Source organism: Fomitopsis serialis (assembly GCF_022376445.1).
Source record: "Fomitopsis serialis strain Sig1Antser10 chromosome Unknown B0H18scaffold_4, whole genome shotgun sequence".
NCBI classification, from domain to species: domain Eukaryota; kingdom Fungi; phylum Basidiomycota; class Agaricomycetes; order Polyporales; family Fomitopsidaceae; genus Fomitopsis; species Fomitopsis serialis.
The window spans coordinates 1-27,619 of NW_025954964.1; the positions used below are offsets into that span (position 1 = coordinate 1).

Here is a 27,619-nt window from a genome sequence, read left to right on the forward strand (position 1 = left end):
TTCCCGTCTTGTATTTCCTCGTACCTGTACCGTCTCAATGCGATTGGTTTAGGCTGCTTAGATATAGATCGATGAGGAGCTGACCGCTTTAGATGATTCAGGACGAACAGGACGGTGAGGTCTCACCGCGTTGGACAACGACAGCCTTCCACCGCCACCGTGTGGGCGAGGAAAACTCGTTACTCCATACTAGCGTCATTCAACCAGCAACTCAATCCATTCAGCCAACACCATCAACTATTCAGCCGATCCCACCCACATTCGAGCCGGCGGATGCAACGTTGCTTGCAAGACGGTGAGACTTCACCGCGTTAGCCACCGATTCACTTCTGCCTCGACCGAGCGGAAAACTCGAGCTTGTACACACTATTCCGTATTACCTAGTAAGATTTCGAACGTATCCAGCCGATTTCATTGTTTGTCCAGCCGACGTATGCGTTATCGGACTGAACGCTGCGATAGACAAGGCCGTGCTCCAAGACGGTGACGCCTCACTGCGTTATACCATGACTCCCTTCCACAGTCACCGCGAGGGCGGGTAGGACTTATGCCCATTGTTTTTGTTCTTCAATCAAACATTCTATTTATCAAGCCCACCCCACTGGCCGCGTAGCCGATCCTACCGACATTCGAGCCGACGGATGCAACGTTGCTTGCAAGACGGTGAGACGTCACCGCGTTAGCCACCGATTCACTTCTGCCTCGACCGAGCGGAAAACTCGAGCTTGTACGCACTATTCCGTATTACCTAGTAAAATTTCGAACGTATCCAGCCGACTGCATTGTTTGTCCAGCCGACGTATGCGTTATCGGACTGAACGCTGCGATAGACAAGGCCGTGCTCCAAGACGGTGACGCCTCACCGCGTTATACCATGACTCCCTTCCACAGTCACCGCGAGGGCGGGTAGGACTTATGCCCATCGTTTTTGTTCTTCAATCAAACATTCTATTTATCAAGCCCACCCCACTGGCCACCTAGCCGATCCAACCAACATTCGAGCTCAACGCCGCGATAGACGACGCTACCCGGCAAGACGGCGACGCCTCACCGCGTTAGATGACGACCCCCTTCGACCACCATTGCGGGGGTGAGCAAGATTGGTATACACCAGCTTGATATTTTCTTGACATCTATGCCTGCCCAGCAGATGCATCCCAGTCCATCTCCACGGTAGTCCGGGCGACGCACACAAGACGGCACCCGACGCAGCCAAGCTGAAGCCTACCAGCGGCCCATTCCTCACCGCGCTGTAATATTCATAGCGACGCCCACCAATACGCAAGATGGCGGGGCCCGTCCAAGGCGGCTGTCCTCCTTCAATAGGCCAGCCGACGCGTTAGCCTCGGCGGCCGACGCCCATTTCATCAAAACATTGGTATCCGAGTACCCCGCAAATTGTTACAGCATTCACGTATTACTACTGATCCACCATACAAAAGTTGCACCTCGGCTCATGGATCATCGTCCTATTGGCCGAGTCGTCGGCCGCCGTAGGCTACCCCGATGGTGTTCCACGAGACTGCGCGTCGGCCATAGGATGACTATGCGTGAGAAAGAGCTGCTTGGTGTGGCCAATTGTGGTGGTCACTTCTACATTGCGACCTATGGCATCAAGATCGAGCAGTCCGCAAACACTTTCATTGCATGGCAGCCTGCCCATGCACATGGTACGAGCTTGATTGGGCATGGGCCACCGAGCAAGGATTCCCCGCCATCCGCACAGCAGGGTCTCAGCTTCGTTAGCAGCATGCGCTTGGCATCCACATGGAGGAAGTACAAGGCCAATGAGCTGACACGGGAGGAGGCAGAAGCGGATTATATCCGAGGATTGGAGGATGACACAGATGCTTGATTGGCTACAACTACAATATAGTGTACCTGGTTCATTGGTACTACTGTCACGATGGTCGTCAAATTAGAACTAGTATCATTGGACTGATAACAACCATCCCCGATCTAGCTGGCAGGGATTCGATCCATGTAAAGCTAACTCTGTGACTGTCATGTGGTTTCGCTGTTTGATAACTTCATCAAGGAAGAAGTCGTAGCGGTCTTGCCGCATTTCCCGGACAATAGAAGAAAATCGGCCAAACCAAGCATTCGTCATCTCTGCAGCCGACGAATTGAACCGCCATGTCCCTCCTTCATATAGATCTGGCCATAGCGCAGGGTTGCAGTGAAGGCCACAGAAATCGTCCGACTCCTTGTGCTTGCTCTTCATATGGAATACATCCACTGGAAGAGCAACTGCATCAAAGTGATGGTCGCCTGCAGCCAGTAGATGCCTCTTAAGCTGGCAGGCACTGTCGTAGAAGATGACACGGGGTAGTGATTGCTGAGTTGGAAAAAGCCGATGCAGAAAAACCTATGCAAGTTCATAAATGGGCTCGGTTTTGGCAATAATCATGGGTCACTCACTTTTACTCCGCTTATTGCCTCTGAACCATACATTGTCATCCGGCCCAGGACTACGCCACATGTCGCAACACAGAGCTGCTCGTTGTGAGTCCATCGTCGGCCAAAACGGGCCCGAAGCTTTGGGCCTGCTTGTGTAGTGTCAATATCGCCACCAGGACTGTCATCGTCGTCTGCATCAACACCGTCGCTGGCCTCGCTGGTACCTATACCATCCAATTCGGGTGCGCCATCGGTGTTTTGTTGCCGCTGTCGCTCGAGCCGCTGCTGGAGCTGAAACAGTGCGGTGCGCCGAATTGTATTTGCTTTCTCCAGCGCCTGATGCTCCTCGATGGCGCAGGTCTTAGACCCTTGATCCACGTCGTTCTCGCAACCATGAACACTGCATTGTCGCTCCAAATGCAGGTGATCGGAACAGAAGCGAGCGCGCTGGGAAAGTAGCTGACCCTTGCAATCATGTACACCACAGCAGGGCCGCCCTATAGTGACTCCATCTGTGACCACTGCCCGAATCGTATCTGCAAGACCATTAGTTCCCAGAAGAACACTTCGGCGAGGGGTAGAATTACATAGCACACCATCAATAACCTTCCTTGTGCAGCAGCGATCACATATATGGTTCCAGTGCTCTTGCCCAGGACCCACCATCACAGCATTTCGCTCCCGCAGGGCTTGGTCGAGTCGGACTGAGTGATCGGCATCATTGCGGAGTATGAGATGGGTGCCATGCCCATCATGGTCTCGGAGAAGTGCATATAGGAAGAATGCATCGGAAACCATAAGCCCAGTGAGTTTGGGGCGAATCGGCCATGATAGAGGGAAGTGAGCTTCGGCTGCGCTGTGTTGCAGCTGATAGATCTTCGCATTGTTCAATCCCGAGACCCTGCAAAAGCAATTGGTCAGCCTCATGAATGAGCAGATACAGAATAATATTCACCATGCAACAACCATCGATGCTGTAAAGTGTTCGCATAGAGTATCCTCGATATATACATGTTTCGCGACTTCGATAGATGTTGGGAGACCAGGGTAGTACGACCGAATGGAGCGTCGCTCATGGACATAGTAGTCTGGGTAATATCGGGTATAACAAGCTAGTAGTACATCGGTGAGAGATTACTGAGATATAATTTCATATAAATCACATTGTTCATGCTTACATCGGCACTGTGCAGAGTATGAGACGACCGGGACAGGTCCAAACTCTCGAGTGAAGTTGACACATTGTGTCGCAGTAAGCCGAGTCAGCTTGCGAGTTGCACTCGAGCCGCGATGTACCCTTTCGCATTCAAGATCAAGACAAGAGCGAACAGGGGGATATAGATCGTGGAAAGCTAGCCAGAGTCATATAAGTATATTATGATGGGCATAGCACGATGACACAGCACACCTATCCCTTCAGGAATTCCATGCACGACGAAGACATCGAGAAGCTCTTTGGACCGCCAGCTGTCAGCAGTGCTGCTCACACTAGCCCAAACAGATGCTCCGATGGCACTCCAGCACCGGTCAAGGAGTGAGTCGGATGTGTTGGAACTTGAAGACATATGCAGAGCACTAGCCAAGAATCGTTTGACATCGGAGGGTAAGCTCGCAGGTGGTCCATCGGACTCGTGTGGATTGAGCCACGAGAGTCGCTCTTTGAGGCATTGCAGGAGGCGGAACAGAAGTAGCAGCGAGTCAATAGAGAAGCATTGCATGATTTCAGGGAACTGCTGGAAGCATGCAAGCAGGCTGGGAGCAGCCATGGCAGTTGCTGACTGCATCGCAGGAGAACGAGACAGAGAACCACTGACCGAACTACTGACCGAAGCCGATGTTCCACACGAGGCAATTCCTAAACAAAGGATGAAGGCGAGCGAGCCATCAACTCACCGCCACAACATCAAACCACACAGGCAAACTGTATTGCTCTACGAATCACTTACAATCACACACAGACCATAGCAACAGCGAGTGACTGGGGCTGGCTGCCCACATTGGGCGCACGCGTGCGATACCACTCACCAATATATGACACCATCGCAGATACAGTACAACATAACAATTAGACGAGGTATTACAGCAATACACCGACTAGCTATCAACGAGCAGCAGTCGTTAAGATACATACAACTGCTCCTCCTAGTCAGTTGCACACAAATGGCATATCACACGCCTGAAGCTCCACAACGGCACCCAACAGCTATCAAATTCCAGCATTAGTAGTAGTCGCCCGGTGCAGCAACATCATACTCACCCTGCTCGTTATCTGGTGCTTCATCGCCCAGGCACAGTCGCTCGGGCTTGTTGAGACTGCATGCTCAATGTCGTTCGTGACGAGCAGCTACATCTGCTACACAAGTACGGTCTCCTCGACCTCATCAGTGCATGCATCCAGGAAATCTAGGGCAAAGATCACCGAAGTCGGTGTCATTCCCGTCGTTCCCTTCTGCCCAGTCTCTGTCCAAAGGTGTTCTCGGCTTCTCTCGCACCGCCTGCTGGACACTCCCAGGCGAGTCACTGCCGATCAATCTATACAACGATCAATGATAAACACAAGCATGAAAAACAGGAACGTACCGGGAGTCCTCGCCAGTGCACGATCGCGCAACATCTGTACCCGACCAAGACCGGACAGACGAGATCGGCAAGAGACAATACTCGTCTGTGCATCAACGTGGCAGACGAGTAGGTGAGAAAGAATTCGTCACTGTCACCAAACATGTACTTACCGGGATACTGCACAAGCCTCTCCACAGGCATGCACCGGACGTCCTCAGTGTGCCTCGCCATTCAAGACAGGGCTAGTATCGCGCGAGTCGACGCACCTCGACTGTTCGCATCACATTCTGTCCGCAGAATGTTGGTTATGCGCCGGGCACATGGACAGAAGTGGCGCGCGTCGCGCAGCACGACCCGGGGCAACAACCTGAGGACACCTGAAGACGACTTGCCTATCAGTGCTCACTGCTTTCAAGACTCGAGTGCACAGACAACTCGCCTCCGCGCCGCGAACCCCGGCGAGACATGTCGCGGACGTTGCCTCCATGAGCCCGACGCTCGTAGCAAGGTATTTGCGCACGAGACCCTGAGGATGTAAGCGATGTATGAGTGAGTGATTGTGGGATGCAGCAAGGCGCAGCCACGAGAAGACTTACATCGAAGTTAAGTACAGTGACGAGTTCAGTGGTCCCGCGAGCGAGGAAGCGAAACGCCGCGATTGAGGAGGCGATGCACCGCGGGACAAGGACGAGCCAGAAAAGAATGCGAGGGAGGAGGTGCAGTGGGCCGCTGGCGGCGGCAAGGAGCGTGAAGACAGGCGCCACTACGGCCCGTGGGGCACCGACGTGGCGGGGAGAACGATGACCTCCGAGCTCACCGAAGCCAGAGCCTATATACATTCGTGGCCCGGGGCTGCAAGCGCTTCGCGCTGCTACGCCACTACGCTACGAACGCTACATCACTACGCTACGAACATGTACTCCGTGCTTCGCATGGAAATCGAATTCGCTATGCGCTACAAAGCGAATGCGATTGGATTCGCTATGCGCTACGGGCGGAAATGCGTAGCGCTACGAGGGAGATCGTCGCGGGAATTTCCGGACGCTATGCGCTACGGCGCTTCGCGCCGTAGCGCTGTGGGGTCTGAGGTTCGTACATTCTGATGAACTTGAAGCCATGCGGGACCAACGCTATGCTGTCTGCCCCGAGGACAAGAATGCACGAATACATACACTGACAGCTCTAAGCAGTGCCAAACGAATAAAACAGATCTCAGGTACCCATAGACATCGATGTGTTCTGGACGAGTCGAGTCGAAACCCCATCAACCTGCCGCCATTTCAACGGTTCTATCTTGGTTCTATCTGTCAATGCGCCATCATCATGTCAACTCCTTGTCCCTCCTCTCGCCGATATGTACCTCAGCACCGGAGTAACCAATGCCGCTCTTCCTTCCCCCCGTCGTGCACTGCACCGCACCTACGATCTTTCCACCGTGGTCCCTCTTCCTCCTTTCCTTCTCCGCGTGTATATCTACTAACTTATGTTCTGCTTATATCCGTTCTCCGCTGCATTCGTTCTCACCTTTCTTGCTGGACCTGTGTTGGGTGGGGGCAACACCACTTGCGCTGGGAGCGCACTCGACTGGTACACCGACACAGTCGGCGAGACACCATGTACGTCTTCGCTCTACTCATCCATGGTTACTGCTGACATGCAGCACAGGTATGACCTACCAGCGACTGCGCCAGATCTGCAATAGCGACTGTCAGTACCGTGTTCTCAACATGAAGGCATCGAAGCCTAACACTTGGTGCTCGTAGACGAGGTCCCATCCTTCCGTCCTAATACCCCTGGGGACAACTGCGATGATCAGCTATGTATGTTTTTCGTTCTTGAACGCACTCGAATGCACCAGGCTGACTATGCGAGCTCTTCAGCCGCCTGCTGCTGCAACTCGATCGCATGGGCATTGAGCATGCTCTGCATGAAGTGCGCATGTACATATCAAACGATCGACCTTTCCTGACAACGTGCTACCTATTCGTCTTTCAGCTGTCAGTGGGATGTAGACGGTGGTAGTGCCAACGGGATCGATGCTGGTGCGTCTCGACTCGACTGCCACGCTCACACTCGCACTCATGAGATCATTATCTTTGATGCATAGGTGTACCGGCTTACTACTGGTACCGATTCAGCGACAGCAACGGCCAGTACTGTGGGGACGGGACGAATCAAACGTGAGTCTTGCGCTGCCAGAGTGATGGTGTACTTCCCGCACGATGCTCTCAACAGCCTCCCATCGAATATCGAGCAGGCCGTTTGCAATCAGGGGATCAAGCTGGAGAACTTTTTGTACCGCCTATTCTGGAACACCGGTGCATGGTACGTACCCTCTTCGCTGTTGTCGGTCTGCTCGTCCGGAATGTCAGCTTATGCCATATCCACCTAGGTTTTAGTAAGTCCGCGATCTCTAGGAGGCAGACATGTATTCAGCGAATATGTTGCGCAGTACATATACCAGGGAGACTGGCGAACAAGACCATGCGGCAGACGGGACCAACATCTATCATTGTGCTAGCAGCACGACATCGTCAACGCCTAGCAAATCTAGCGCTCCAACCTCCTCAAGTATAGGAACTATAATCCAGCCGACAACAGCCCCTACTCAGACACAAAGTGCGCCCGTGCCCGGCTCGTCTTCCCCTGCTGCTTCCACAGCCAGCGCCGAATCAAGTTCATCGTCGGCGTCATCGGAATCGACTCGCCTTTCTTCCTCTTCATTCGTCACGACGCTCGAATCGCGCACGACCGTGGATGGAACAGCGACGTCCGTTCCATACATCACGACCGTCGTGACTACCGTCCCGTCCTCTACGGCTAACGGGACTGCTGTGGGCCTTGGGGCAGCGGGCAGCGGGAAGAAGACCAGCACTGGCGCCATCGTTGGCGGTGTAGTAGGCGGGGTGGCTGGTCTCCTCTTGCTTGGCGTCCTCGTTGGATGCCTGGCTAGGAGAAAGCGCAGTGGTGCAGGCGCGCCTGTCATCATCACGGACACGGCTGCAACGAGTCCATCGTCTGGCCCTATGAGCCCGAACATGGTCGAGAGGAATTTTGCCACTCCGTTCCTCGCGCCAGCATCAAGTGAGTTAATCTCCGTGTCTCCATGTCTATGTCCTGCTTGCTTAAGATGCCCTCCGCTCCCACAGCAAGTGATCCGTTTGCCAATCCGGCGCCTATGGGGAAATGGGCGCAGATGCAGCTCAACGCTTCCGGGTACACTGCGCCTAGCTCGACCTCGCATTCCGGCTCGAGCTCTAGCACGACATCAGTCTCTGGGCCTGGTTTCAGTTCCCGTGAAGCCCTGCATCCTGTGCGCGCACCCACGGAGAGTGCGAGCAGCTACAGCCAGGTGGACGTTGCGCCGCACGCAGGGCTGTCAGACGTGATGGGCCCTGTTGTACAGGAGGAGGATGCCGGAAGGCTGACAGGCGGTGGCCTGCGTTTACCGCCTGCGTATCAGAGCGAATGGAATGCTGAGTAGTTTTTTGTTTTGTATTTGGGACGTTGACATGCACTGTTGTGTTGGATGGCCATTGTGTGGCATAACGATTGTAGGCAGTCGTCGTGCTGGTCCTCGTCTAGGCAACGTGAGGACGTTCGACACTAGTCTCGCCGCAAGACCCTCCACGTGAGGGTTGTGTCGAACCCACGTCCGACACCTCTTTTATGTTGGTTCCGTGCTGTGCGGTTCTGGGCCGTTCATTACTTGTCTAACGTCTAACCTCCACGCGCATGCGTGACAGCGAGCGCTGCGCTACTGAGGGTGCTGTTGACGTTGACGCTGAGATCTGATCTGATATGTCGAACAGGATACGTATGGAAGATGTCAGGGGAGATTGTGAAGCCGTGGATGTTGTGAGGGCCTGGCGTTTAGCGCTGAATTTTGATGCTGCCTTCTCTTACTATCGGCAGGGGCCGCGCACATTGGGATACACCTTGGAGCACAATCTGGTGAGTGGTTACATTCGGAGACACGCTGGGTCTATGTATAATTGATGCACAACAAAGACGGTAGGCCTATACGCAAGCATCATATAATGGGCGTCTCTCGTATATGGTAGCGCTGATGCGGTTTGGCGGTGAAGTCAACCCGTTGCCATACTGTACCCGTCTGGATCATTGACGTTTCTGGTGTGCTTTTGAAATGACGTGGCGGACCCGGCACGGGTTATGGAGGACTTCTCAGACTCGAAGCCCCCACAATTCTCTCGAGGGACCACAGCGTTCTACTTCGAGCGGTGATTCTTCGAGGTGTAAATTACTGGTTTCCAAGCTGACTTTGCACGTTATCTCAGGCGCATGCTGGCAGTGCACCATGCCTGTCGGATCTCGGTCACTGGGCTCAGTATTATAACAGCTTCAAGGAGGCGCGACTGAACATGCTAACGACGTCTCTGTCAGACGGGGGGAGGACTTCCGAACGACAGCCACGAATGGAAGCATATCTTCAGAGATCAAGACGAGCCATCAAATCCAATCTGACAGCACTCCACGTTTCTCCCTCCATTGATGCGAGGATGCGAGTCACAGCATTCACGCACGTCTTTCTCCTTCCGTCCATGCTGTGATGCGCCCCGCGCTCGTCCTACTGTAGAACTTCTCTCTTGCCTCCTACATTGCTACACTACATCTGCGGCTACGACAATCCTATGCGCTGTTTCTATGCACTGTCCACGGCTTATGTTTTCACCCTTCTTGCTGTACCTGTGCTGGGCGGTGGTAATACCACTTGTGCTGGAAGCGCACTCGACTGGTACACCAACGCCGTCGGGGAGACACCATGTGCGTTCTCGCCTTCTTACTGCGATATCATTGCTGACCTGTAATACAGGCATGACCTACCAGCGACTGCGCCAGATCTGCAACAGTGACTGTTAGTGCAGTATTCCCGACATGCAGCTGACTGAGCTGACGACTGATCACGATGCACGCAGATGAGGTCCCGTCCTTCCGACCCAACACTCCCGGTGACAACTGCGATGATCAGCGAGGTACGTCGAGTCATCCAGTGGCACACGACCGCGGTGAACATACCTCTCTGACCACGCAAGCTTGCCAGCTGAGTGCTGTTGCAACTCCATCTCGTGGGCATTGAGCATGCTATGCATGAAGTATGTGTTCATCCATCCAGTTATCGACCTCCCTTAACCTTGTTCATTCATTTTGTAGTTGTCAATTGGACGTGGGCGGCAGTAGTGACAACGGGATCGATGCTGGTACGTCTCGACCGCGCCCCTACACCCACTTCGCATTCATGGGATCGTTGTATATGATACATAGGTGTAACGGCTTACTACATGTACCGATTCAGCGACAGCAACGGTCAGTACTGTGGGGACGGGACGAATCAAACGTGAGTCGTCGCGGGTCCGCCCTTGAGACGTGCATCCGATCTGATTAGCTCTTAGACTCTCGCCTGCTGTCCAGAGCGCCGTCTGCAATCAGTACATCCGCCTAGACGGATTCCTCTACGACCTATTCTGGGTGAAGGGTGACTGGTGAGTGACTTACACATTCACTCGACAGCTTGATAATTAACTCTGCCTTAACCAGGTACTAGTGAGCAACGCTTGCTAGATAGACCGTGATCATCGGTAAATGCTGATGGGACGCACGATAGCACATATACACGGAAACCGCCAGCAGGATCAAGCTGCAAACAACAGCCAGACATTCCAACACTGTCCGAATGACTCGGACCCCGTCGTCGTCCGTGCATGCTACTAGTAGTAGTACCAGCTCGGTACCCAGCGCGACCAATTCAAACTCAGGCCAGCGGTCTCTTCGGGCACGAAGAGCAACGTAGGCGCCATTGTCGGGGGCGTGTCGGGGCGTGGCAGGAATCGCCGTCATAGTGTGCTTGTTGCGGTGCTGATAATGAAGAGGAGGCGTCGCTTGAGACCGGTTCTCGAATCGCAGGCGACGATGATGAAGTAGCACCTTTCCAGCTGGGGGCCATCGTCTCACTCCATTTACTGCCCAGTCAGGCAGCAACACAGGTAGTTGTGTTTGTGCCACGATGCCGGTCCTCAAATCGGCTTTTCTAGATGTACGCGCGGGACCAAGCAGCCAGCAAGCGAGAAGTACGCCCTCCTGCAGCACCCAGCTGGCTCTCAGCCACTGATATGGACAACATTCTAGCAACGGTACATCGGCGCTTGGCACCGCGCCCCCTGGCGCGACGAGATCACGGTCGGGAGTAGATCCCCGCCGAACTCCCCCGATATGGTGGAGCAAGATGCTGGAAGGCTGGTGCTCGACGAGCTGCGCCGCCTCCTGCTTACCGTTCGGAATGGCAAGACGAATGATCAATGACGGGCTATGTGATGTGGGCCTTACGCTTCGAGCTCTAGCTACGATGGATCGTCACGTCAGTTTACCCATAACTAATACTCTATTTAGTGGAATGCGTGTATATGGTATTGCAGGACTGTTGCAGGATTCATTCTGGCGTTTTATATGAGATCGTACCCGCACAACGTGAAGGCACGCCGGTCACCGCCGTTCAACACACTGTTCGGATGCAAACGTGTACGGGCTGCTCTTGGGCTATTATAGTTCGCGGCTAAGTATCATTCAGGTGAATGTCTGGCAGCTTGCCCCGATAAGATCTGCTTGAATCTGGCACCCGGTCCAGCGCACACGAATTGCCTAATTCGACTGATTGCGCTCGGTACGATCGTGATCTTCGAGTGTCGCGGTTATGTCCGTTGCGACCCTGCGTTTGGACATCTATGGACGCTGGAGGCGACGGTCTAGCTAGCAATGTGGATCCAGTGCCAATACCAGTGGAACTCTCTTCCTATTCTTGCATTACACCAATAGCCGTTGCTCGGGATAAGCCAGTCTTCGCCATGAAGCCTGAGTCCTTCTCTTTGATTGGTGCGTTCTTGGTCAATTTGACGAAGTCTGGCAGGTCGTTCGTCTCGTCACTGTCTCATCTTGATGATGGGCGCTGACCCGGAGAAGATTGCACGGTAGGCGCCACCGTGCCCGTCAAGTTTCAACACTAAGGGGTGAGATACAGTTGAGATCGTTCTACATCGGCCGCTGGCATACTCTCATTAGCAGATACATCGCAACGCGAAGGCACGGAACAGCGACGTACTCAACCACTTACTGGCACTACGCAGACAGACGGGCATTCTTACTAGGACGCCGCCGCACAGCTTAAGGGGAGTTAGATAAGTATGTATAAAGCGAAGGTTGACCTGGGTGCCGTGGCGTCCGGATGGCGGTTTGGCGGGTGTCTTTGACAGACGTATGATGCTGGTACGAGGTTACGTTACTAGCGTGATTAGGACCTCACTTGATGCGGCGTGTACCAGTGCGAGGTGTTCTTGAACCACACTGCCGTGTACTCAGAGCCGCCCATTATGCAAACACGACCTCCCGGATGCGCCCACTTTGACTCGAGGAAACAAAATACGGTGCGGTCTCGCTCTGCAATGAGAAAATCAAAGACTTACTAATCGACGTTATTGTTAGCTGAGACATGGTGCGTTCAGCCAGGCGTAGGTTCCGCTAGTGTCCGAACGCGTCGCGAGGGCGCTCTGCGGTTCCTGTGATGTGGCTGTCAGTTCGTCGTGCGAGCATGGTGTCCCACGAAGCCTGTACTGGCATCACATATAGCATTCGGCACAATCAAGACTGTGCCTCATACGGCACGCCGAGCGATACTAGTTCGAAGCCGCTTGTCTGACCAAGTCTTCTGCCGTCCGACCATTCCGCAAGGCCCCCTCTAGGCATCGACATCTTCTCTTTCTCCTCCACGATCTGGATGCCTTCAATCTGCTCCCAGCGCGACTAGCTGCAGGTCTGCTCGTCGCCTCACTAGTTCGATATACCTTTGCAGTGGGTAATACGACGTGTGCCAGCAATGCGCTCGATTGGTATACTGACGCGTCGGGGAAACACCATGTTCGTCGCTCTCATCCCGGAAGCTGCTTGCTCGCCGCGCTGACCTCTATCCCGCGGTATAAGGCATGACATATCAGAGGCTACGGCAGATCTGTAACAGCCAATGTGCGTTTGACATAGTATTCTTCCAGTGTTGGCGATGTATCACCGGCTAATTCGGCTTTGCAGATGAAGTACCATCAATGCCCTTCGCTTTACCTGGCGATCTCTGCAATGACCAGCTCGGTATGTACTATGATGTTCAGGCCTGATTTGTGCGAACTCAAACGTCGATCTACTAGGTTTCTGCTGCTGTAACTCCATCTCATATGCACTGAGCATGCTCTGCTTCAAGTATGTACTGACTGGATCGCAAACGTCCACATGTACAATCTCAGAGAACATGGTCTGTAGCTGTCAGTGGCTTGCGAATACCACTCAAGATCCTCACGGCTGGGATGCTGGTGCGTCATACAGTGAATGCGAGCCATCTCAGCTTACTGACAAGTCGCTGCCATTACTTTTGTCAGATGATCCGACAACGTTCTACCTCTATCACTGGAGCAACCCGGGCGCGACTGGAGTATATTGCGGAGACGGGACGAATCAGACGTGAGGAACCTTTCTTTCTGCGGTCTTCTGATTGTAAGATGGTGCATGCGCTTACGTTGATCACAGGCTTCCGGCTAACATTCAAAGTGCTGTCTGCAATGAGAATATACGTCTGGATGACTTCCTTTACACTGTATTCTGGAACAGCGGGGACTGGTACGTCTTCATTCGGAAGGTTGACGAAAATGAGTCTCATGTCTGATACCCAGGTACTAGTGAGCATCCGCTTTCGACTGACGAATTTTTGCACTTAAAAGATGCACCTACCACAGCATGTACACGAAGGAATATGCCCAGCAACAACAGGCCACGAACAAGAGCCAGACGTTCACACACTGTCCTAATAACTCCGAGACATCGTCATCCGTGCAAATCACCGGAACCGCAACTCACATCAGAACGCGCGCCACGACTCGGACAACGTCTTCCAGCACGACGCAGACCGTCCCACCAGGGAAGAGTTCTGACATCGATATCGGGGCTGTCGTAGGGGGAACCGTTGGCGGTGTGGCAGCTGTAGCCGCGGTGGCGCTGAGCGCCGCATTGCTGATGATGAGGAACAGGAGGCATCGTTGCCCGAAGCCCATTCTTGACCTCTCAGACACTGACGGCGACCCGCAGTCAACAGTGTCAGCCTATCCGCTTGAGGCCCACACTGTTACCCCATTCACCATTCAATCCGATGGAGATCGCGGTAAGTTGCCCGATGCAATGATGACCGCATATGTTTAATTCTGATATATTGCCACATAAAGGAGACACACATAATGAGGGCGCTCCACCGACGAACGAGAAGTATGCATTGCTACGGCACGACGGACTTACAGCTGGCACCTCGATCACGGGTTCAGACTTGCACAAAGACACATCGTCTAGCAGTGGAACGTTGGGAACTCGCGTCGCAACCTCTGGTGTATCAGCTGCAGTCAAGTCAGGCGCTGTCAGTGGACCACTCCCGAGTTTCACTACTATGATGGAGCAGGATGCGGGAAGACTCGTGATCGATGAGACGCGGCTTCCCCCTGCCTACCGTCCGGAGTGGCAGGCTGAGCGCTTAATGGTTTGAAGGCCGATCTCTAACATTCCTCATACCGAGATCTCAACGTATCGGGGTTCCGGCGGCGGATCATCACTTCATACTCCTTCGATGACGATTCTTGTTATTTAAGTATGTGGTTATACTAAGGTAGTACATGGGATTTCATATATACCCGCACACTTGACAAAGTACTCAGACACAGACAGCGAGGGAATTACCTATGGTCTGTCCTAACATAATGACGGACCCCGGAGCCTGGCCCCCCGAGTACCTAGTACATGAGTTGCCTAATTTGGACAGGTTGCGTTCGGTACGATCGTGATCTCGGGTGTGGCGGGTAATGTCCGTGGCATCAACCTCCTTGCCAATGCCAGCGCAAATTGAGCGTAACTATCATCTTGCTTCGGAAGTTGCCTAGAGTTAGTCAATCTTTGTAGTGCTCCTCGGGCCGCACTGTATGCACCGAGACATCGTCTTGCCCAACATATCGGCAGAGGTCGCACGGAGTTCTCGAAGTCGGATCACCCTGAAGTGTGATCTTGATTGTATCGACTTGCCCGGAGGTCTTGAATAGTCGTCGGGTTCAAGAGCTGCTAGAGCCCAACGCGTACCTTCATATGCCATGACCGGTAGTTGCAGCAATTTTCCATGGCCGCACCATCTGGGGCTGGAGGTAAGCATTGTCATATTAGTATGTTCATAATATTTCTTGGATGGGATGAGACAAGACTCATTGCTTCAATGGATATGCGGTCCTGCGTTGAGCGTACATGAGCAACGTGAGTATGATAAGTATGTACGTCGCGTCAAGAGAAGCCTAGATGGCGTGATGGCGCCATCATCCGGCGTTTCGCCATAGCGCTGTGGAATGTCTCTATGCAGAATCTCCGCACTGCGCCAGCCGAAGACGACGGTCATTGTGAGTTCATCCCTCGGTCCCTGATCCTCGCTTCTGATTCGCCACTATTCAGCACCGAGCATAGTTACCTCGCGCCATTCAAGGTGGTTCTTCCGCGAGCCCTCGCTCATACTTATCAATCCCGTCTGCCTCAGTAGCCACTCTCGTGCCTGATAGGCTCCTGTATGAAAGTTCGTCCTGTGTGAATCATGACTTCCGCTCCGTCTCGCGCTCCGCTTTCGCTCACTTGAACGGACGCGACACCTCGACGAGAACGGCTTGTTCTTGACGACCATGACGACCCAGGGCGCATCTGCGAAGGTACGCTCTCGGGCAAGGAGTCCATCAACTCCGTGGAGGAGACGAAGCAGGACGTCCCTTTGTCTGATGCGCACCGAGCAAAGCTGGAGCGCAGGCTCGTCCGCAAGTTGGACGCACGTCTACTCCCCATCCTCACCGTCCTCTATCTACTTTCTTTCCTCGATCGTTCCAACATCGGGAATGCTAAACTGGATGGGTTAACGACGGACCTCAAGATGACCCAGGCTGACTATCTGAACGCCTTGACATTGGTGGAGTCGTCATCAATTGAGGCATGCATAGATATCCTAACCCTACAGCAGTACTTCCTGGGATACGTGCTATTCGAGATCCCAAGAACATGGTCCTCAAACGTCTGACGCCGCGACTATGGCTCCCGACTATAATGGTCGTCTGGGGTATAGTGTCTACACTGATGGGTCTCGTACACAACTACGCTGGCCTCTTAGCTGTGGTAAGACCCTGCTAGTCCGAGTACATATGATTGCTAACCACACAGCATCTGTAGCGTTTCTTCCTGGGTGCCACAGAGGCCGGTCTCTTTCCTGGCGTTGTGTACTACTTATCATGCTGGTACAAGCGGAAAGAACAACACTTCCGCATCTCTATTTTTTCAGCGCTGCTAGCCTCGCAGGTAAGTGCTGGATGAACTCGTCTGCAGCGACACCAGAACTTACCTTAGCTAGGGGCCTTCGGTGGTGCTCTTGCGTATGCTATCGGGAAAATGGACGGGATCGGTCGCAAGTCTGGGTGGTCCTGGATATTCATCATAGAGGTAAGACCACCCAAGCCAGGTATCCAGGCATCGCGTGGTCTTACCGAGGTCTTCGTAGGGCTTGCTAACCATAGTGATCGCACTGCTGTCCTATGTTTGGGTGCACAACTACCCGGATACTGTCTCCTTCTTGAGCCCAGAAGAGAAGACACTTCTGCATGAACGACTCCGCGCCGACAATGATGCGCTCAGCGGCGAGACGTTCCGCTGGCCATATGTCAAGAAAGCGTTCGAAGACGTTGCCGTGTGGCTCTACTGCTTGTGCTTTGTCGGGTGCTCGTTGCCTCTGTACACACTTTCGCTGTTCTTGGTGAGTAGATTTGCAATCCTCAATAGCAGTCGTGAACGAGACTTCCCCTTGCAGCCTACCATCATCGCAGACCTTGGGTACGCAGCGGCCGAAGCCCAGCTCCTCACCGTGCCGCCATACTTCGTTGCGACCGTCCTCACGTTCGCGACCGCGTGGGGCTCACACTTGCTCAACCGTCGGGCACCGTTCATAATCATCGGCGCGATTCTGCCATCATTGGCTATATCATCCTCATCGCCTCCGCGACGTCGGGCGTCCAGTACTTCGCCACATTCCTGTGTGCGGGCGGCATCTATCCAGCTACGCGATTACGCTGTCATGGCCCGCGAACAACGTTCTGGACAGCTCAAACGTGCCGTAGCGTGTGCATTGCAGATCAGTGTCGGAAACGTGGGTCGCCCTGCCCTCTTTCAGTTGAAGATAGCTCTACGCGCGTGCGTGCAGGGCCTGGGAGCGATCGTAGGCACGCAGTTGTACAGATACGCGCCGCGCTTCTACCTCGGCCACGGCTTTGCCATCGGGTACCTCGTCCTCGTCAGCGCCGCTGCCGCGCTCAACTGGTACGTACTCGCGAGGCGGAACAGGGAGAAGGAGCGGTTGCTGCAGTCCGGTGAAATCAGCGAGAAAGACGACGAAGAGAGCCGTTTGCTGCTGGGCGACGAGCATCCGCTCTGGAAGTTCCAGGTGTAGTTCGAGGTTCACCGCCGGATGTGTTCCTCGTTGTATTATGTTATGATAGACGACGAACGTTCATAAGCAATGATGAACTTCTGCTCAACCCGGGACGATTGCGTCTCACCTCACTGGCGATATGTCAATGCGTAGCATCGGATTTATGGATAACAACAGAGGTATTTAGGCAAAACGCCGACGACATATGCCAAGTAAGTGTTCCAAGTAAACGATAAAGAGATGAGGGTTCAACAAAACTGACGAACTAGACGAAGTCTAAAATAGTATACAGCCGCCTGAACAGAGTCTCAGAAGCCCATGCAACCCGCGACTCGGGAGCGTGCCTCATCCCGAGCCTGAGTACACCGTGCGGTATTCCGGAGGCAACCGCGACTCCTGTATAGTGTATCCCCCGTCGTGCTCTCGTATTCCAGCTCCTACCGCCGGCTCCTGTCAGCGCTGCGCGGCGGACTGTTGGTTCTTACGCTCCCTTCATTCTCCCGCGGCCAAGGGGCGATCATTGCACGAGCGGACGGATAGTCTGGTATTTCGGTTGTGTTATCCGGGGCTGCTCGCATCGGATACGAGGCGTGCAATAGTACGTCTGTCTCGCGGTGGGCAGCAGGGATGGTGAAGTCAGATCTTAGTCGGATACCGCTATGAGTCACGAATCAATATGATGGTGCGGCATGTCACTCACGGAATGGTCTCGCATCCAGAAGCTGAGGTGGAGATTGGCCGAGGAAAGGAGTGACACGAGCGGTAGAGTTGTCCGCTGGCTTGTTCTCTGTCACGTCCATTTTTGAACGAGGACGCTCAACCCTAGGCCGCTTCATGATGTAGATGACGATTGCGCCAAGAAGCACGAACGCCAATGCACCGCCAAGGGTGGCACCGACCACCGCTACAGTAGTGGTGTCGGCCTTCACAATTGACGTTTGTGAGGTGGGATGGATCGTGGCCTGTCCTACGGTGGTCGAAGTAGCAGTGGTTCCAGTGTTATTCGGGCAAAGGTCAAGAGATTGGTCGTTGTGCATCGCTAGGTTTGCTTGGCGAGCTCTTCGTAAGTTGAGCTGTCAATGAGGGCTGTGAGATGACAGTATGACCGCGGCCGTTGGCACCTATATCGATACTCACAAGTCCCTGGAAGGAATACGTCATGTTATAAGTTAGTTGCTCATGCACTGTGTACGTCGAACATACCATGAGCCATCAGGCCAGAATATGCTATACAAGAAGTCGCTGAGACGAATTCCCTGTTGACAAACTACTCGCTGGAGGCTGTCCGGTAATCTTTGAAATAATTAGGATGCAAAATAACCTAGCGAAATGGCCTAGGCTTACGTCTGGTTGTACCCATCCCCGCAGTACATACCGTTATTTGGAGTATTTGTACTCCATCGCCATCTATAGAAATCGCCAGCAACTGCACACCAGCCACCTGGATCATTCGGTGTTGGACGGATTGAACTGGGTCCACGTACCACCAGAGTGGCCACCGTCGGTCACCCCGTATTCGTCCCATTGGCACTGTATTGCGACAAAGGGAAGTACGAATGCGTAGAACGACGGAAGTAATGGCAACGTACTTCAAGCACAAGTTTCGCAGAGACCATGCAATTGAGTTGCAACAACAATGCCTTCTTCCCGCCGTCAATATCTCTTCCGACACACCAGATGACGCGAAGGTGAGCATACTCATGGATCATCACACTGGTCTGCTGAGCCGTCTATGGCCAGGTTGGGTGGTATCTATGACGCGATTCACATTTTGAGTATCGTGTCACGATTTCACGACGTCAAAGACGCAACGAACAGTTGCTATTGCATATTTGACGCAGTCGTTGGTATGTCATGCCTATAAACAATCAGAATGAGCGCATGCCTCTCGCCTGAGTCAACATAGACATCCGTACATGGGTCTCTCCAATAGCGCTGGTATACCAGTCAAGGGTCTCGCTACCATCAAGCAAGCGGGCGCGGATGAACCAGCTATTGGCGCGGATAGAAGGATAGAATGAGGATGGCTGTGAACTGTATCCACCGAGACATGTACGCAGGGATAGGTTTGGGGAACATGGGGCCTTGGCAAAAGGGGAGGCAGAAGCGTATTTCTAGCTCACCCTGCGGCAGATCATGGACAGCCATCGACTTCGGTGTTTTCGGCGTTTCTCGAAACTGCATTCAGGTTCATGATGATCATGGTGATTACTGGCATAACCACATTGCACCAGACGTGTGACAGCTGAACCTTACTGAGGCTGGCGATGCAAATCAGCATCAGATATATGGACGGAACAAAGATGACTTCGAGCTGCACCTATCGAATCATGCTACAACTTGGGTGTAATTATGGAGGGCGCACCAGTTATGCCCAGAGAGGGGAGAGCCTCAGCTGAATACACAGGCCGCAGTGTATCTGTACGCCTTGCAGAAGAGGTTGATAAGCTCGGAGTACAGCCTTCAAGGGAAACCTGTGCTCTTCGTGAATGGAAATCGAGTACTGGCCATGGTATGGCGGGCGTCGGTGAAACGTACATAGCGCTGATTGAATGAGGCGATCAGCGAACCGTTTTTGGCGGCATCCACGAGTCAGTTGGCCTCCTTGTACATGTGCAGTACATCACACTACAGAACGGGCAATTTCGATGATTATTCGCTTCCGAGATTTCATATCGTGCCGCGGTGATAGAAAAGATTGCAACTGTCAGAATGCAGCGACCAGTAGGACACCGAGTCGTGCTGACTGTATACCTGGCCTGGCTTGGGCCTGGCGCCATTCTTTCAATGGATTACGGCGCATCTGTGTAATAGGTCACTAACTGCAGCTGTGCACACTGAGGTAAATGCCATTCCCACCTGAGTCCGCACTGAAGCCGTCTGATGCTGCACCAGTATGTCTAGACACTCACATGTCTTCCTAGGGCCCCGGTACTCAGTGCTTATAAGTACACTGGCGCATACGATCTCACCTGCGTCAATAACCACTGCAAACCGAACGGCCTTTCCTCCTACTCTTCGTTTGACTCCGACTCCATCCGGATCAGTAGGAATCCTCAATTCGTGGTAAGGAATTTGACCGCACGACATATGATGAGACTTCGAGGCATGGCACGGGCTGCCAATGGCGTTCGATACCATGCCAAAGTCTGATCGACTCCAAGTCCAATGGCACGGTACCATCAGACAAGGAGACCCTGACGACTGCCCGCTCGGAAGGTTTGAAGGAACGTCTTGCAGTGTCCACGTATGCCTGGGAGATTAATCCGACACCCATGACTCAAGCTAGCCTATATACCATTGAATACGAGGCTAAGCGCTGATCAAGGTACGGACCCGTATGGCAGGGCAACGTCCTATCCTCCAGAGCTGCCACGGCAGTGTATTCGAAGATGCCGATCCCCCATTGTGTTGCCAGAGAGCTCGAGCTGAGTTCGGGTTGCAGTGTACTGATAGGTGACTGTACTCGCGTGAAATCTTCTATAGAGTGATTCCGCTTTACTGTAAATTTAAATTCAAAGCGGCGCGGGGTGTGACGTGTGACGGCCCCGCGACACTCAGGCGGCGCGGCGCGAGCGTCGGTGACCTGTGACACAAGCCTCTTGGGCGGCGGGATTTTGGTCTACCGGCGCCGCAGGCGGCGAAAATTCGTGACGTCGGAGGTTTGTCACATCCGGCGGGCTCGACTGTGACCAGTGACAACGCAGCGTCGCCGGCGTGGCGACAGGGCCTGTGACGCGTGACCGCCGCTTTGTATTTAAATTTATAGTATGTATGAACGCGGGCGCATCCGCTTTCGGAAATCCTACGACGGATTGCCAATTGGGTGTTAGGCGCTGGCGCTACACGCTCAGCCACACGGGCGACTCGCTTTCGCTTTCATGGAAATATTCCTGTGCGGCCGCAGGGAGATCCTTCTATTAATAGGGTACAATGAGATTGGTGGCGCGGGCCCGCGATGAATAAGCACGCCCGATCTAGTGTGAACACACACGTCCGTTCTGTCCCGTCACGCGTCACACGGTCGCCTTCAATACCGACTAGCCCATTGTAAGTTCTCAAATCCCAATGAATTCAAGCCAGAGCTATCGAACGTGATACTTCACTTGAACGGTGCGGCCTTCGCTGGTTCTTTCAGAAGTTGGGCTTGGACATCTGATCCGTGTGGGTTGTGCCAGGTTGCAGTTGAACTACTTACCCAACTTGAAGGAGACGCCGGCGGGTCACCAGCGAAGCATGTGAAGGCTCGCAAATGCGCTTCATTCCGAGTACATAGTACGGTATTCTGGAGGCAAACGCGAGAGCAACATCTCTGCGTCGTGTTCGCGTAACTCTGTCACCGGTTGGACGAACACAGAGTTGCGTCGTATACGGCGAGGACGATTGACTTTGCCCTTCCGTTTGGGGTTCGGTGGGTGCACTCCTGTGGGTGTAGGGCTATCATCTCCCTCGGAGGTATCGGTTGGCGGTGATGTATACGAGCCATCTGGGACCAAATATGTCTCACTGTGTGTGCTGGGTGTTGACGTGCGCTCTTGGAAAACCATCAGTCTGTGACGAAGGTTGAATCAATGAAACATGCCACTCACGAGAGATCTGCTCATTTGAAGGCGGGCGGGGAGATTGACTGACGAAAGGGGTAACAATGTTGGTAGAGAAATTTGTCCAGCTCGCTGCGGCTCCGAGTCGGTCACGACTTTGTGCCCGGTCGTCTGCCACCCCCACGGCTGAACGGGACTGCCGAAGACGACGCCGCTTGACATAGTGGACGACTATGATTGCGCCAAGAAGTACAAGCCCCAATGCGCCTCCAAGGGAGCCACCGACCACTGCAACGGTGTCGCTCTTTCCCCCGACTGCGCTCGTAGGAGGCAATATGCTTGGAGTGTTCGTTCCTGACAAAGTAACAGTAATGGGAGTGCTTGAAGTAGAAGTGCAGGAGTCGAGTGACTGGTTGTTATGCAATGCCGGGTCCTGCTTTGCGAGGAATTCAAAGTTCGTGCTGTAATGGGATTGATGAGATATCGACAAGACGGTCGCAAGAATACTCACAAGTTCCTGGACAATGAAGTCAGTGTAGCAATATGCACCTGTTAGACGCAGAATGAACGTACCATGATCCATCAGGCCAGAATATGCTGTATAAGAAGTCACCAAGGTAGATGCCCCTGTCGCAAACTGCTTGCTGGAGGCTTTCCGGCAATCTTGAGAGAATGCAACGATGAGTAAATACCCCCGATGTTAACAAGCCAAACCTTACGTCTGATTATACCCATCCCCGCAGTACATGCCATTGTTCGGAGTACCCGAACTCCATCGGTAGTTGTAATATGCACCCGCAACTTTGCAACGATCGGATCTTTTTAGTAGTGACGCATCTAAGAAAGACACGTACCGGCAGAGTGCCCAGGGTCGTTTACACCAAATTCATCCCATTCGCAGCTTGTTGCAGACAGAGCCAAGCGCCAGTGTCAATACGAGAAGAGAAAGGATTGTCGTTGTCGGGAACGTACTTGATGCACAACATTCGCACAGACCATGTGATGGAGTTGCAGCAACAAGTACCTAAGTTAACAGTCATCAGACTTCTGAAAGACGCTGCCAGTGGCAAGAGCATGATGGGCGTACTCAGTGGATCGTCACATTGATCTGTAGTGGCGTCGATATTCCAAGTCGGAGTCGTATCTGCGCGGCAGTTCAGGTCTCAGTATCGTGCAATTGAGTTACAGCATACAATCGCTGTTGCATATCTGCCGCAGTCGCTGGTACGTCGCGCCTACAAAAAGGTGAAATGAGCCACTAACATTCTTATTAAACAGAAAACTCGTACACGGGGTTTCTCCGATAGCATCGATGTACCACTGAAGGGTATCGCTACCAGCATAACAAGTGGGCGCGGTTGAACCAGTTATTGGCGCTGAATAGAAGGATAGGACGAGGACGGCTGCAAGCTGAGTCCATCGAGGCATGTGCGCAGGGCTATTCGGCCGCATAGGGTTCTTGGTGAAGGGGGAGACTGGAGCGTATTGATATACTCTCACGGTAGGACTTGGGTAGCCGAAGGTGGCGGCGATGGAAGGAGAAGGCTGTTTTCCCTATATCATGTTGTTCATAGTCATACAGTTGGGTCATCACAGGTCGTTCTTTCTTGACGTACATTTGAACAGATGATCATGTTGATCATCACCACATTGCATTCCGTGAGCGACTCGGGCAGTCGAACCTACACTGACGGATGCTTTGTAGACACCCTGGCAGCGCAACCTACATCAGCGCTGGAGGTGGCCTAAGTGCACTCCCGGATGCCAAACAGCATGTACGTACTCAAAATTCAACTTCTCGCACCAGGCATTGCACTTCAACTAGCGAAGTATCTTTGAGCGGCATGGTGTTCTTGTATTGTCGCGATTGTGAAGTACCTCTACTGCGAGGAGCCCAGTGGCCTCCTTGGCAGTGCCTGTGAACGGAGGGTAGAGTAAGCTCATTTGATGATGAGTTGAAGCCAGGGTCAGCAAGCCGTCATTCGCGGAATTCGGATATCATCAAGGCGCCCGTGAACAGGCTATTGCGCACAAGAGACCGATGCTCCTGTGAAGCCAGCCCCGCGCGCTCACAATTATCATCCTGTCGAATGACGTGGCACACCGGTGTAACCATTAGAACATAGCCAGCAATAGCGGGCTCGTTCTGTAACATACCCTAGTGAACTTCAAGGGTTAAAGACCGTCTTGCGTAGGGTCTAAGTTGAGTTCAGCACTCACCAGTAATGATGATCGTTTGCCATCAATCAACCCGTCCGTCGGTGTACCTTCATCATGTGATGTGCATAGCGATTCAGACCACTGATCATGTTAAGTGGTCCTGTGCACGTACAGGCGGACTGATTGTTCAGCAACTCACCTCAGCTGGGAAGCACGTAAAATACTTCCCTCAAAGTTCCCATCGCATGTCCATGCTCATCGGGTCGTTCTACTCCCACGTCGCATTCCCCTCATTCACGATGATAGAGACTTGTCAGTGCCCATAATATTGACGTTCGATCCGAGTTGTCATCGCGCCCTCCAGTCATATCGAATCATTCCTCACATCGTCGATGTACAGGATTGTACTGATAGTAAGAAGTGCGACTCGTGGACGACACGATAGATGGGAGATTGCAGCGATACACCTATGGTTCAAACGCTATTATTGCGAAAGCGATGAGCCAAAGATCTTCTCCGCACTTTTCGAGTGAGGTCAGTGACGTGATACCAAAAGCATGTCGCACTACTCACGCAAACATCCACAATGCCTGAGGGTCCATGTATGTCTCGCGTGTGTACGGGAAACGCACTGCACACAGTCAGTACCTTTAGACACCGAGTCACGTCGACGGTCTGCTCACATTGTGGATAGTCCTGGTATCGGTACTCTGGACAGTACGTTAGGACTTGTCTGTTTACATGCACTCAAGGTGTCTGACTTACCAATAGGCGTCTCCTCGTCCTTCCAACTGTAGGCTGGGATATGAATGATGTATCAGTATGTTGTGTACCGCATGAATGGCAAGCATGTAACTTACCGGTTCGCCAATTGTGGCTTCATCCGCGAAGGCGGTATCGCATCAACAGTCAGTAATTATATGACCCTATCAGATGGGCGGCGTACCGGATGTCTGCATTGACAAGACTACACGACCATCAGCTCTGTATCACTTGGAAACTCACGGCCAACTCACAGATCAGGCGGTGCGAGGGGATCCTGTAGGTACGCAGACCCATGGCAAGTCAGTACTCAACAACCCCAAGATCATAGTTCTGCCATACATCCTTCACACCCGAGGTCTTGAGCTCCGAGTCGAGGTCGTACCACTCCAGCACCTGCTCGCCGGCCATGCCCTTGAACTGCATCGTCCCGTTCGGTTTCCCGCCAAAGACCGCGATTGTCGTGTTATGCTGCTCGTACATCAGGGTGCTGAACTGGGCGCACGTCGATGCGCAGTTGCCATTGCTGACTGCAAATAATTTAAACCCTGTCAGACGCAGGACTTATGGCGAGCACTACATACCGATAGCGACGTTTGCGAGGGCGAAAGGTGGTTGTTCGGGGATGTCCACGGGGTAAGGAGCACACACGTCCTGAACAAAATGAGGCGCTGACTGAACGACTGAGCAACCTACTCACCCAGAAGCGTTGGGACTCCGTGTATTCGACGCCATTGATTGTCCTTGTAGTATTAGGTGTGATATAATTGAAGCTATCAGAGAACGTGGTGCCGTTTGTCGGATACGCCCCTGGGTCACCGTTTCGATTTCGGTTTACTCGCCCGGAGAATGGAGGGAGGCTCACTCACAGAAATCGGGTGCATAGAACGAGTAGCTGTTATTGATACCCTGAGCGATATCTGCGGCGACGATCTTGTCTGCTAGTGCGTTTGCGCGCACTGTGTTCACGTAGCCGCTTCAAGTGCATGTACCATCAGTTATGGAGAGCCACGCCGGCGACGTGCACTCACGGATAGCCGAAACTCGAGCCAGCAAGGTATGTGTGGACGAACTCGCCCAGGCACACGAGGCCACCTGAATGAATCAGATTACAAGTCATACTTGCGCGTCGAGATCACGTCGCTTACCTCCATTGTTCGTCAGGTCGATGAGGAGATGCGTAACATTGGCCTTCTGAAAAACGGAGATCGTGTCTGCGACCTGCACAATGAAGGCCGTCTGATTCTCAGGTTCAAACGAACCGACAAACATCTGACAAGCAGAGCCGTCGTCTCGGTCAGTTCACGATCGCGCCATGTCGACGGTTGGACGTACCACGCCGGTCTTGTTGTCCGGGAGGATATAACTCCACAGGACATCCGAGCTCGACGTTGCTGTCAAGTTTGGGACGAGCCGCGGAGGCAGTTCCGCGCCCCGGGACCGAGCAGGATGGAGAACTGCACGGGCGGCCGTAGCCCCTGCCGCCGCACCATCGTCGGTCAGACGGTCGATACCGTTCGTCTCATCGTTGGCAGCGCAGTTTGTATCCCAACTGCCGGTACCTCGGATTAATCTCAGATTGATTGTGAATTTATGCGACGTACTAGGATGGGGAATCGGTGAATGGTTGGCCGAGGTACATCGCAAGATATGGGACAACGACTGTCTCGGACTGCGTCGCATTCACCAGCATAACCTCCATCGTCAGATTGTCCAGTTCCGGGAATAAGGGTCCGGCAAGGTCTCCGAAGCGTTGTGCGTAGCTGCCGTTCTTGATCTGATAACTGCTCCAGACACTGTTGACCCGCACTCCGTGGTCGATGTAGTTTCCGGTCACTGTGTCGGCGACTTGATCTACGTAGCTGTATGCCGTCACGCCTTCTATGGCCAAGACTCGGGCTCCCGCAAGGCGTTGCCAGTCGAACCCAATGGACCGGTAATAGTCGCTGTAGTCAACACCGAGCGCTGAGACGAAGTCGACAAGGTCAGGCACGACGTATACATCTTGTGCGCCATCGACTTCCAGAGAGACCACTGGTGCGGGAAGCAGATTCTGGAAGATATCGAAATAGCAGTAGGGATAGTAAACCGTGTGCCCGTCATGGAGACTGTTGACCAAGTCGAATAGATCCTTGTTGAATGCGTAGTCGGACTACCACGCCAGAATGGTCAGGTCAACGACAGCGTAGCGGAATAGTTGTACTCACTGCATACGTAGTGCCGTTGATCCTTGCGAGCTCGTCTCGGATGTTCACGGCTGGCTGACCAAACTCCGGGACAGGTACCAGATAGTAGTCCTCGAACGTGTAGAAGTCGAAGACCTTTGATACAACCTGCATGACGTTCTGACGCAGCGTCTCGTTGAGCGGATAGCTAGATAGACATGCTCGCGCTTCTGCAGGAGGAACAAAAGGTTGGCCTGCGATCTTCGCACATGGATCGTCCGTGTTCGAGGTCTCAGTTGAGAGGGAGAACGAGAATGAACAAGTAATGAAGGTCAGGAACGCGCAGGCAGCGGTTGCAAAGCGCTTCATGGAGAAAACGCGCAAACGCCGTTGAGAGTTCGTCAAAGAAAGGTCGAAAATCAGTGGAGGTCATGATCGCACTAGTGTTGCATTAAATACGCACGACGCGAAGTGTCGGCGGTCATGAAACACGGCTCAAA

At 53.2% G+C, this 27,619-nt stretch overlaps 11 protein-coding genes across 11 annotated transcripts; 6 read left to right on the forward strand and 5 right to left on the reverse strand.

Moving 5' to 3' along the window:
* Window positions 1-1,546: 1,546 nt before the first annotated feature.
* On the forward strand, window positions 1,547-1,855 carry B0H18DRAFT_1114046 (uncharacterized protein; the record flags this gene model as incomplete). Its single annotated transcript, XM_048033061.1, has 1 exon — window positions 1,547-1,855. The coding sequence occupies one exon, from the start codon at window positions 1,547-1,549 to the stop codon at window positions 1,853-1,855; it is 309 nt and encodes a 102-aa protein (XP_047898904.1).
* Window positions 1,856-1,930: 75 nt separating this feature from the next.
* Window positions 1,931-4,166, reverse strand: B0H18DRAFT_868670 (uncharacterized protein; the record flags this gene model as incomplete). The annotated part of the gene is made up of 7 exons (XM_048039962.1): window positions 1,931-2,368; window positions 2,422-2,546; window positions 2,631-2,936; window positions 2,997-3,301; window positions 3,356-3,512; window positions 3,579-3,752; window positions 3,809-4,166. The coding sequence occupies 7 exons, from the start codon at window positions 4,164-4,166 to the stop codon at window positions 1,931-1,933; spliced, it is 1,863 nt and encodes a 620-aa protein (XP_047898905.1).
* Window positions 4,167-4,546: 380 nt separating this feature from the next.
* B0H18DRAFT_950881 (uncharacterized protein) lies at window positions 4,547-5,193 on the reverse strand (the record flags this gene model as incomplete). Its single annotated transcript, XM_048041984.1, has 5 exons — window positions 4,547-4,603; window positions 4,658-4,713; window positions 4,820-4,932; window positions 4,981-5,014; window positions 5,133-5,193. The coding sequence occupies 5 exons, from the start codon at window positions 5,191-5,193 to the stop codon at window positions 4,547-4,549; spliced, it is 321 nt and encodes a 106-aa protein (XP_047898906.1).
* Window positions 5,194-6,067: 874 nt separating this feature from the next.
* On the forward strand, window positions 6,068-8,749 carry B0H18DRAFT_408087 (uncharacterized protein). The gene is made up of 10 exons (XM_048037949.1): window positions 6,068-6,578; window positions 6,628-6,669; window positions 6,726-6,782; window positions 6,843-6,894; window positions 6,958-7,004; window positions 7,070-7,142; window positions 7,198-7,287; window positions 7,355-7,360; window positions 7,415-8,046; window positions 8,112-8,749. The coding sequence occupies exons 1-10, from the start codon at window positions 6,446-6,448 to the stop codon at window positions 8,444-8,446; spliced, it is 1,467 nt and encodes a 488-aa protein (XP_047898907.1). The 5' UTR covers window positions 6,068-6,445; the 3' UTR covers window positions 8,447-8,749.
* A 782-nt stretch (window positions 8,750-9,531) lies between these two features.
* On the forward strand, window positions 9,532-10,731 carry B0H18DRAFT_408059 (uncharacterized protein). Its single transcript, XM_048037948.1, has 8 exons — window positions 9,532-9,747; window positions 9,797-9,838; window positions 9,900-9,956; window positions 10,025-10,076; window positions 10,135-10,181; window positions 10,246-10,318; window positions 10,374-10,463; window positions 10,519-10,731. The coding sequence occupies exons 1-8, from the start codon at window positions 9,615-9,617 to the stop codon at window positions 10,523-10,525; spliced, it is 501 nt and encodes a 166-aa protein (XP_047898908.1). The 5' UTR covers window positions 9,532-9,614; the 3' UTR covers window positions 10,526-10,731.
* A 1,224-nt stretch (window positions 10,732-11,955) lies between these two features.
* On the forward strand, window positions 11,956-14,871 carry B0H18DRAFT_975070 (uncharacterized protein). The gene is made up of 10 exons (XM_048044043.1): window positions 11,956-12,244; window positions 12,767-12,889; window positions 12,949-12,990; window positions 13,054-13,110; window positions 13,167-13,218; window positions 13,279-13,328; window positions 13,395-13,476; window positions 13,543-13,632; window positions 13,749-14,170; window positions 14,232-14,871. Exons 1-10 carry the CDS (start codon window positions 12,232-12,234, stop codon window positions 14,540-14,542), a joined length of 1,242 nt encoding a protein of 413 aa, XP_047898909.1. The 5' UTR covers window positions 11,956-12,231; the 3' UTR covers window positions 14,543-14,871.
* A 562-nt stretch (window positions 14,872-15,433) lies between these two features.
* B0H18DRAFT_1092091 (major facilitator superfamily domain-containing protein) lies at window positions 15,434-17,597 on the forward strand. The gene is made up of 9 exons (XM_048032312.1): window positions 15,434-15,734; window positions 15,785-15,985; window positions 16,037-16,051; window positions 16,072-16,188; window positions 16,243-16,368; window positions 16,417-16,509; window positions 16,568-16,819; window positions 16,874-17,209; window positions 17,264-17,597. The coding sequence occupies exons 1-9, from the start codon at window positions 15,708-15,710 to the stop codon at window positions 17,507-17,509; spliced, it is 1,413 nt and encodes a 470-aa protein (XP_047898910.1). The 5' UTR covers window positions 15,434-15,707; the 3' UTR covers window positions 17,510-17,597.
* Window positions 17,598-18,134: 537 nt separating this feature from the next.
* Window positions 18,135-19,200, reverse strand: B0H18DRAFT_950885 (uncharacterized protein; the record flags this gene model as incomplete). Its single annotated transcript, XM_048041985.1, has 7 exons — window positions 18,135-18,148; window positions 18,192-18,550; window positions 18,629-18,634; window positions 18,695-18,784; window positions 18,836-18,917; window positions 18,976-19,021; window positions 19,081-19,200. The coding sequence occupies 7 exons, from the start codon at window positions 19,198-19,200 to the stop codon at window positions 18,135-18,137; spliced, it is 717 nt and encodes a 238-aa protein (XP_047898911.1).
* Window positions 19,201-20,367: 1,167 nt separating this feature from the next.
* B0H18DRAFT_975090 (uncharacterized protein) lies at window positions 20,368-20,970 on the forward strand. The gene is made up of 3 exons (XM_048044044.1): window positions 20,368-20,439; window positions 20,678-20,738; window positions 20,839-20,970. Exons 1-3 carry the CDS (start codon window positions 20,388-20,390, stop codon window positions 20,921-20,923), a joined length of 198 nt encoding a protein of 65 aa, XP_047898912.1. The 5' UTR covers window positions 20,368-20,387; the 3' UTR covers window positions 20,924-20,970.
* Window positions 20,971-21,457: 487 nt separating this feature from the next.
* B0H18DRAFT_975092 (uncharacterized protein) lies at window positions 21,458-24,116 on the reverse strand. The gene is made up of 12 exons (XM_048044045.1): window positions 23,816-24,116; window positions 23,649-23,766; window positions 23,322-23,586; window positions 23,226-23,267; window positions 23,120-23,176; window positions 23,005-23,056; window positions 22,887-22,933; window positions 22,752-22,833; window positions 22,606-22,695; window positions 22,544-22,549; window positions 22,081-22,493; window positions 21,458-22,025 (listed from the first exon to the last, which is right to left on the reverse strand). Exons 2-12 carry the CDS (start codon window positions 23,673-23,675, stop codon window positions 21,751-21,753), a joined length of 1,356 nt encoding a protein of 451 aa, XP_047898913.1. The 5' UTR covers window positions 23,676-23,766; window positions 23,816-24,116; the 3' UTR covers window positions 21,458-21,750.
* A 414-nt stretch (window positions 24,117-24,530) lies between these two features.
* On the reverse strand, window positions 24,531-27,526 carry B0H18DRAFT_408344 (uncharacterized protein). The gene is made up of 15 exons (XM_048037951.1): window positions 27,162-27,526; window positions 26,559-27,106; window positions 26,290-26,506; window positions 26,103-26,226; window positions 25,986-26,049; window positions 25,824-25,930; window positions 25,655-25,764; window positions 25,539-25,608; window positions 25,297-25,484; window positions 25,209-25,231; window positions 25,139-25,159; window positions 25,053-25,069; window positions 24,958-24,990; window positions 24,876-24,902; window positions 24,531-24,823 (listed from the first exon to the last, which is right to left on the reverse strand). The coding sequence occupies exons 1-15, from the start codon at window positions 27,486-27,488 to the stop codon at window positions 24,762-24,764; spliced, it is 1,938 nt and encodes a 645-aa protein (XP_047898914.1). The 5' UTR covers window positions 27,489-27,526; the 3' UTR covers window positions 24,531-24,761.
* Window positions 27,527-27,619: the final 93 nt, after the last annotated feature.